Genomic DNA, 8,861 nt, shown 5'->3' on the forward strand with positions numbered 1-8,861 from the left:
TTATAGGTTCCCTCTCATCAGGTCACCTTTGAGAGCCTCCCATCCCTTATAAAGACACTTCTTTGCTTTACATCTCGATTTCTAAAACCCCCACCTGTCTATGGTGGAATTCTAGTCTACTGTTACCTTGTATTGCAGGTTATTTATAATTTAGTATTGCTCTGCATCACTTCAATTGCAGAAGCATAATCCACCACTCCATCTCTTAAAAAGAGGTAAATTGTACTTCCTACTGTGGCTCAAGATCCCTCTGTATCCTGACTCTGCTTGTACATTCTTTTTATTCCATATATAATTCCCATATACTTTTCGTTCAAACTCCTTCCCCTCCACCCAACCCAAGGGATCTCTTGGGTGAGGATGATCTGATTTCTAGCTCACACTCCCACCAATAAAGGGTGAAGTAAGATTGCTGGGCTGCAATCTAGGATGAGGGAAAAGGCAGTGTGCACAGGTGAAAAGATCTATAATGCCAAGACATCAAGATGCATTATTTAGAATTTGGATAATCACAAATTAGATTTACGTACCGGAGAACTGACATCCTTCTGCATATTAATGCTGTTTTTTGATGGACATTCAATGTCATCAAGAGACAAAAACTGGAAAACAAGCATTTCTACAGTTCATGACAAAAGATCACAAATGCCCAGCATTTTAATACAAGTATAGCACTACGTCACATCAGGAAATAACTATTGTGGTGCTGGATTCCAGACACAGACTCGTGTAACCCAACACAGTTTAGCAGAGCAATTAAATTTACAATCCCATTTTTAACCAATTCCCAGGAGCATTATTTGTACATTTCAACCTTAAAAAGTAATTAATCCCTCTAGTTCAGGCTCTATTTGCATACTTCTTAAGTAATTATAGTAATCCTAGGTTAGTATTCAGAACTGGAATCATCACTTCAGTCCCATAGAAAGCCTCTCAACATGACAATCACATCACTTGGATGTTCCCAATTGAAAGTGTAGGGCTTTTTTTAAAAATTATGATTCAGGCATTCACAAGCAATAAATTTTAATTAAGTGCATCCCGATTCAAAATGTCTTACTTCCCATTCGGCCTTCCGATTATCCAAGGACAGATCATTATCTGTACCATCCTCCCCAATAGATGATGCCTTTTGGTTCCGCCTAAAAGAGCAAAGGTAAAACAACATTTCAAGCAGATTCTATAGCCAGATTGTCACTACAATAACATACTGGCTTATAGAAAACAGAGAGCAATTGACCCCATTTTACAATCTTCCACAACTATTGATAAGTACATTACAGGATGCAAGGGTCCCATAACAAAGCCCAGTACTGGGCTTATCTGTCCCACAAGGACACCAATTGCATTACTGGATGCAACCATCCAACAACATTACAATCTGTTACCGAGTGTAATCCTCCTTCTAGGATATCACTTGAATGTAGTATTTCTATACTATGGCACAAGAGTGCTATTAATGCTCCTGTACTAACTAGTACTAGTTATACATTTCTGCAGTGTAATACTGCACAGTGGCACGTCAATAGTGCTGCTGCCTCACAGTCCTGCGTGTTGGATTTTTATGTTCTCCCTTTGACCACATGGGTTTCCCCTGGGTGCTCTGGTGTTCTCCCATATTCTAAAGAATATGGGAGAAAAGCTAGTTGTAAGGTTAATTGACTACTGTAAATTACTTGGTAGGAAAATCAGGGTGGAGCTGATGGGCATGTAAAAGGAAATAGGTACAGGATTATGTAGGGGAATGTAATTGCTCTGACTCAGCATTGACTAAATGGGCTGAATGGCCTGCTTGCATGTCATAAGAAAATACAAGAATGGTGCAGTCCTGGATAAAGCAATCACGTCTGTATAATGTTTTTGTATAATGTTCTTGTATAGAAATATTCACTGTTCCACTGGATGTAATATTTTATGTTGTATAAACATAGGTTGATTTTAATCCACACCATATTCTTGGATAACCAGAAGGGAGCCCTAACATATATAAGGTGGTCAATATAACTTCCCTGAATACATGAATCTATGGACAATACTGGTTAGTTAGTAAAAGGAATCTTTACTTTTTGTTGGAGATGAGGTCCAAAGCTTGGTACACCAAAGAATACAGGTATTCCACCTGTGGAGAAAGAAAAAAAATTCCTAACTTTCTCTGCAGTATTGTCAATCCAATCAGGCCAGTCCACAGCAACTCAGAAGTTCTCAGCTGCTATCAAATAATTTTCCACTTTCCAGCTTTGAGCTTTCGCCTTCATTAAGCTTATTTCCTGACTTTGAAGTATTCTTGGACCAAGAATGAAAGAGTTAACTTCCTGGAACTTTGCTCCCCAAATATCCCTCCACCAGGTCAACCCATTTGTGACCACCAAGCACCCATCCCCCAGTTTACCAGCCTGGACCTGCACACCCCTGACCCCTTGCCACCACCAATCCCCCCCTTGGAACAATGCACACCTTACCAGATCCTCCAAGGATTCCAACACCCTCTCCCAATTTGCATGCATATTCAAGTACAGCTCCAAAGAAAGCCAGCTGATTTCTTCATTCTCATGTCTATTTTTTTTAGATCAAGGTATATTCCTCTCATCCCAATGCCAGCATTGCCTTCTTCACTGCACAAGGCTAAGGTGAACTCACCTTCCTGCTGTAAATACATGCAGAGCCTTGGATCAGCAGTGCAGCCTCTGCAAAGTTCATTGTTGTTTTCCCATCGTCAAAGGAAATGCAGATCTGGTCCAACTAACAGGAGAGAGAGAGGAAAAAAAGAGCTTACACAGAGTTTACATAGAACATTATAGCACAGTCCGGGTCCTTCGGCCCAACATGTTGTGCCGATATTTTATCCTGCTCTAAGATCTATCTAACCCTTCCCTCCCACATAGCCCTCCATTTTTCTATCATTCATGTGCCCATCTAAGAGTCTCTTAAACGTCCATAATGTATCTGCCTCCACCACCTCTGCCAGCAGTGCGTTCCACACACCCACCACTCTGTGTAAAAAAACTTACCCCTGACATCCCCCTTATACCTTCCTCCAGTCACCTTATGTCCCCTTTATGTTCCCTTGTGTTAGAAAAAGTCTCTGACTGTCCACTCGATCTATGCCTCGTATCATCTTGTACACCTCTATCAAGTCACCTCTCATCCTTCGCTCCAAAGAGAAAAGCCCAAGCTCGCTCAACCTATCCTCATAAGACATGCTTTCCAATCCAGGCAGCAGCCTGGTAAATATCCTCTGCACCTTCTCTAAATCTTCCACATCCTTCCTATAATGAGACGACCAGAACTGAACACAATACTCCAAGTGTGGTCTAACCAGAGTTCTATAGAGCAGCAACATTACCTGGCGGCTCTTGAACTCAATATCCCGACTAATGAAGGCCAACACACCATATGCCTTCTTAACAACCCTATCGACCTGCACGGCAACCTTGAGGGATCTATAGACGTGGACCCCAAGATCCCTCTGTTCCTCCACACTGCTAAGAGTCCTGCCATTAACCTTGTATTCTGCCTTCAAATTCGATCTTCCAAAGTGTGTCACTTCACACTTTTCTGGGTTGAACTCCACTTGCCACTTCTCAGCCCAGCTCCGCATCTTATCAATGTCCTTCACTATCCACAACACCAACCACCGTGTCATCAGCAAACTTACTCACCCACCCTTCCACATCTTCATCCAAGTCATTTATAAAAATCACTATGAGCAGGGGTCCCAGAACAGATCCCTGCAGAATACCACTCCACACCGACCTCCAGGCAGAATATGCTCATCTACAACCACCCTGTCTTCTATGGGTAAGCCAATTCTGAATCCACACAGCCAAGTTTCCCTGGATCCCATGCCTCCCAACCTGGATGAGCCTATCATGGAGAAGCTTATCAAACGCCTTACTAAAATCCATATACACCACATCCACTGCTCTACCTTCATCAATGTGCTTTGTCATATCCTCAAAGAATTCAATCGGGATCATGAGGCACGACTTGCCCCTCACAAGGCCATGCTGAATATCCCGAATCAGTCTATGCTTCTCCAAATGCCCATAAATCCAGTCTCTAAGAAGCTTCTCCAGTAATTTGCCCACCACTGAAGTAAGGCTCACCGGCCTGTAATTCCCAGAGTTATCTCTACTTCCTTTCTTGAACAAAGGAACATTTGCCACCCTCCAATCATCTGGCACTACTCCTGTGGCCAGTGAGGATGCACAGATCATCGCCAAAAGCGCAGCAATCTCTTCCCTCGCTTCCCGTAATAACCTTGGATATATCCTGTCCAGCCCCAGTGACTTATCTATCCTAATGTTTTTCAAAAGTTCCAGCACATCCTCTTTCCTCACGTCGTCATGCCCTAGCGTATCAGCCTACTGTACGCCATCCTCACAAATATCAAAGTCTCTCTCACTGGTGAATACTGAAGCAAAGTATTCATTAAGGACCTCCCCTACCTGACTCCAGGCACATATTACCTCTTTTATCCCTGATCCCTCACTCTAGTCATCCGCTTATTCTTCACATACGTGTAGAATGCCTTGAGGTTTTCCTTAATCCTACTCGCCAAGGCCTTCTCATGCCCCCTTCTAGCTCTCCTAAGTCCATTCTTAAGCTACCTTGTAACTCTCCAGAGCTGTCTGATCCATTCTTTCTAAACCTTAGGTAAGCTTCTTTCTTCCTCTTGACAAGACATTCTACATCTCATGTCAACCACTGTTCATTCAGTCTACCATCCTTACCCTGCCTCAATGGGACAAACCTATCCAGAACCCCATGCAAGTTCTCCCTAAACAACCTCCACATTTCCATTGTGCACTTCCCCAAAAACATCTGTTCCCAATTTACGATCCCAAGTTCCTGCCTAATACCAGCACAATTCCCCCTCCCCCAATTAAATACTTTCCCATATCGTCTGCTCCTCTCCCACCCCCAAGGCGATGGGAAAGGTCAAGGAGTTATGGTCACTGTCTCCAAAATGCTCTCCCACCGAGATCTGAAATCTGATCAAGCTCATTGCCTAGTACCAGGTCTAATATGGTCTCTCCTCTAGTCAGCCTGTCCACATACTGTGTCAGGAATCCTTCTTGTACACACCTAACAAACTCTGCCCCATCTATCCCCTTTACACTAAGAAGGTGCCAATCAATATTAGGGAAGTTGAAATCACCCATGACAACAACCCTGTTATTTTTGCACCTTTCTAAACTCTGCCTCCCGATCTGCTCCTCAGTGTCTCTGCTGCTATCGGGGGGGGGGGGTCTACAGAATTCTCCCAATACAGCGATTACTCCCTTCCTGTTTATGACTTCCACCCACACCGACTCAGTGGACGATCCCTCCAAGGCACCCTCCCTTTCTACAGCTCTGACACTGTCCCTGATCAGCAAAGCCACACCCCCACCTCTTTTACCACCGTTCCTGTCCTTTTTGAAACATCTAAACCCTGGAATATCCAGCAGCCATTCCTGCCTTTGTTACAGCCAAGTCTCTGTATGGCCACAACGTCATAGTTCCATGTACTTACTAATGCTCTAAGTTCGTCAGCCTTCAGCCCGTCCAACTGACTGCAATTTTTCCCTTTCAACTGCTTATCCTTCCTGACAGACTCTCTACACTCTGCATCTACCTGTACACTAAATGCACCAAGCTCTGACCTATCACTCTGGTTCCCATCCCCCTGCCAAACTAGTTTAAACCCTCCCCAACAGCTCTAGCAAACCTGCCCGCAGGAATATTGGTCCCCCGCCAGTTCAGGAGTAACCCATCCCTTTTGTACAGGTCGTACCTTCCCCAGAAGAGATCCCAATGATCCACAGATCTGAAACCCTGCCCCAAATCCTCAACCATGCATTCATGTGCCAAATCAACCTACTCTTACCCTCACTGGTGTGTGGCACATAGAGCAATACAGAGATTACTACCCTTGAGGTCCTGCTTTTCAGCTTCCTACCTAATTCCCTATATTCCCTCTTCAGGACCACATCTCTTTTCCTACCTATATCATTGGTACCAATATGTACCACGACCTCTGGCTGTTCACCCTCCCCCTTCAGAATGCTGTGGACCCGATCTGAGTCTACACCATTCTGAAGGGACCCTGGCACCCAGGAGGCAACATACCATCTAGGAGTCTCTTTCATGTCCACAGAATCTACTTTCTGCCCCCCTTACTATTGAATCCTCTATCGCTACCACTCTCCTCTTCTCCCTCCTTCCCTTCTGCACCATACAACCAGGCTCAGTGCAAGAGAGACCTGGTTTGTCGTCTCCCCCAACAGTATCCAAAGTGGTATACCTGTTATTCTGGTGAGTACCTTCACCAGAAAGTCTGCAACAGCTCAAGATGCTGACTCATCACTACATTCTCAAGGGCAGTTGGAAATGGACAATAAATACTAGCCTTGCCAGCAACACACAGGATCCAAAAATGAATTTTTAAAAAATGACATGACCTCGTTAATCTTTAGTAGGAAAAGCGTCTTTTAAAAGCAGAAACCCATATTTTAATCTGATGCTTGTGCACACAGCTACTTGAATAGGATGACAATCAATTTAACCTTGTGTGCAATATTTTTGATCCTCACTCTGAAGTTATATTGTATACTGTGTATCAGCTGTAGCTCACCTGGTGCCATCCTTGGCCAAGTCAGATTCTGAGCTTATGTCCCATTCCAGAGATTTGTGCATGAAAATCCAACAGCACCATCTGAATACCTTCACCAAAAAGACTGTAGCAGTTCAAGACTAGTGACTCAACACATTATTAAGGGAGAGCTGCAGTACAGTAGCAAGGTGGCGTAACAATTTCCAGATACCTTTTTTCAGCTTAGACCTTTTAAAACAGATCATCTGGCCATCACCCTGTTGCTGCATACAGGAGCTTGTATTGTGCCAACAAGCTGTTTTACTTGCTATATCATAGGAGTTACAAAAATATCAACTATCAAAAATATTTGTTGGCTGAACAGAGTTTGAAGGAATATATGAATGCATATCTTTCTTTTAAACAGTCTGATGGACATATTCAAATCTATAGACCGATATCAAGAAATTGAGATTAAATTGCGGAGAGCAGACTTTAATCACATATGCAGAAATGCCTTCTCTGCTCCAAAAGTAAACAATTAAGTACTGGATTGCTATGGAATATTGTGTCAGCAATTTTATGATAACCCCATAGGTAGACTCAAAAAGAAAACAAAAGCTAAAGGAATTGTGGTGTTGGAGAAAGATCACAAGACAAGGGAACAGAAATAGGCCATTTGGCCCATCGAGTCTGCTCCACCATGAGCTAAACTACTTCACCATGAGCTAAACTATTCTCCCATCTAGCCCCAATTCCCGGCCTTTTCCCCATATCCTTTGATACCCTGACTAATTAGATACCTATCAATATTTTCCTTAAACACCCACAATGATTGGGCCTCCACAGCTGTATGTGGCAAAGAATTCCATAAATCCATGACTCTCTGGCTAAAGAAATCTCTCCTCATCTGTTTTAAGTGGGTACTCTCTAATTCTAAAACTGTGCCCTCTTGTCCTGGACACCCAAGGGAAACAACTTAACCACATCTACTCTGTCCAATCCTTTCAACATTTGAAATGTTTCTATGAGGTCTCCTCTCATTCTTCTATACTCCAATGAACACAGTCCAAGAACCGACAAACACTCCTCGTATGTAAGCCCTTGCATTCCAGGAATCGGCCTCGTAAATCTTCTCTGAACCCTCTCCAACATCAGAAAGAGAACAGCTAATGTATTTTGTTGCAGGAGAACAAGTAACCTACTGCAATATCAAAGAACACACCTCTTCCAAATACTCCTCCAGCTGAGCTGCCACATCAATCTCCCAGTTCCTTGTCAGCTCTCTGATTGGCTGAAGAAGATGTGCAAATCGTGACTCAACGTCCTCCATCTTCCACTCAAGCACGAAATCCCATGGATGAGGAATTAAAACAAATACTCTTCAGGTCACAGAGTATCTGTGGAAAGAAAGAGAATTCAGAGATAAGGGGGAAACATCAGAAAGAAGGGTAGATTTAAATCTGAAAGTAGTTTGTGGTTATCAGTTCAGATTATATGTATTTATTGATCTGAAATTAATATTGCCAACAAGAATACCAGCAGCATATAGACGTTAAAAAGTATTAGCATTCTAAAAAAAATGACAAATACAACAATCACAAACAGACCCCCTACAAGCAGTTTAAGTTGCAACTAGTAGAATCCTAAACGCATGCATTAACCATGAGAAAGAGGTAAAATAAAAATCTTAAAAAGTAATGAATAATGAAAATGCTGAAAACTTAAACAAAACAAAAACAGTAGAAAACAGAAGAATGGCGAAGGTCAGCCTCAGCAGATTGAAAACAATGTTTGCAGACGATGAACACACCCTCGGAACTAAAGACAAGATGTCAAATAATCAAGTAAAAGCAAACTTTCAAAAAATGAGAGCAAAGCCAGTCAGGCAGAGGGAGACAGACAGTGGACTGCAGGCAGATGGAATGAAAAGATCTGCAGAGAGTCGGACACAATACACAGGAGGGGAAGTCAGATCTGGAGCAAGAGTCAACACACTCACACCAATGTAGAGTCAAAACCTCAAACTCAGGGAAACAGACACAGGCGTATTGTAGGACAAACGCAGAGGACGAAGAAGGCAGAGACCTACGAACAGGGAGGTGCAAAGCCGCCAAAGCCTCGGTTCCCGCTCCCGCCCAACGATTCCGTTAATTCCGTAGGCTCCGGCCCGCCGCCATTTTTTGTTTTTCCCGCGCGATAACCAGCACGGAACGCGCATGCGCACAATCCAGACCCAACCACTGGGCCGCCGGGTGAAACTAAAACGGCGTGGACGGTATTT

At 43.3% G+C, this 8,861-nt stretch overlaps 1 protein-coding gene across 3 annotated transcripts in view; it reads right to left on the reverse strand.

Moving 5' to 3' along the window:
- ncaph2 (non-SMC condensin II complex, subunit H2) overlaps positions 1 to 8,776 on the reverse strand; it is a 38,339-nt gene extending 29,563 nt beyond the window's left edge. The window contains exons 1-6 of one of the 3 annotated variants that reach the window (XM_052033614.1): positions 8,666 to 8,776; positions 7,803 to 7,977; positions 2,638 to 2,739; positions 2,064 to 2,119; positions 1,061 to 1,142; positions 531 to 602 (exon numbers count right to left, since the gene is read on the reverse strand). In XM_052033614.1, the coding sequence (XP_051889574.1) occupies positions 531 to 602; positions 1,061 to 1,142; positions 2,064 to 2,119; positions 2,638 to 2,739; positions 7,803 to 7,910 (420 nt within the window). In that variant the 5' untranslated portion in view covers positions 7,911 to 7,977; positions 8,666 to 8,776. The remainder of the gene's footprint in view (positions 1 to 530; positions 603 to 1,060; positions 1,143 to 2,063; positions 2,120 to 2,637; positions 2,740 to 7,802; positions 7,978 to 8,665) is intronic. The other 2 variants (XM_052033615.1, XM_052033613.1) reach the window with 2 other exon arrangements.
- Positions 8,777 to 8,861: the final 85 nt, after the last annotated feature.

The sequence above is a fragment of the Pristis pectinata genome, chromosome 19 (assembly GCF_009764475.1).
Source record: "Pristis pectinata isolate sPriPec2 chromosome 19, sPriPec2.1.pri, whole genome shotgun sequence".
NCBI lineage: Eukaryota > Metazoa > Chordata > Chondrichthyes > Rhinopristiformes > Pristidae > Pristis > Pristis pectinata.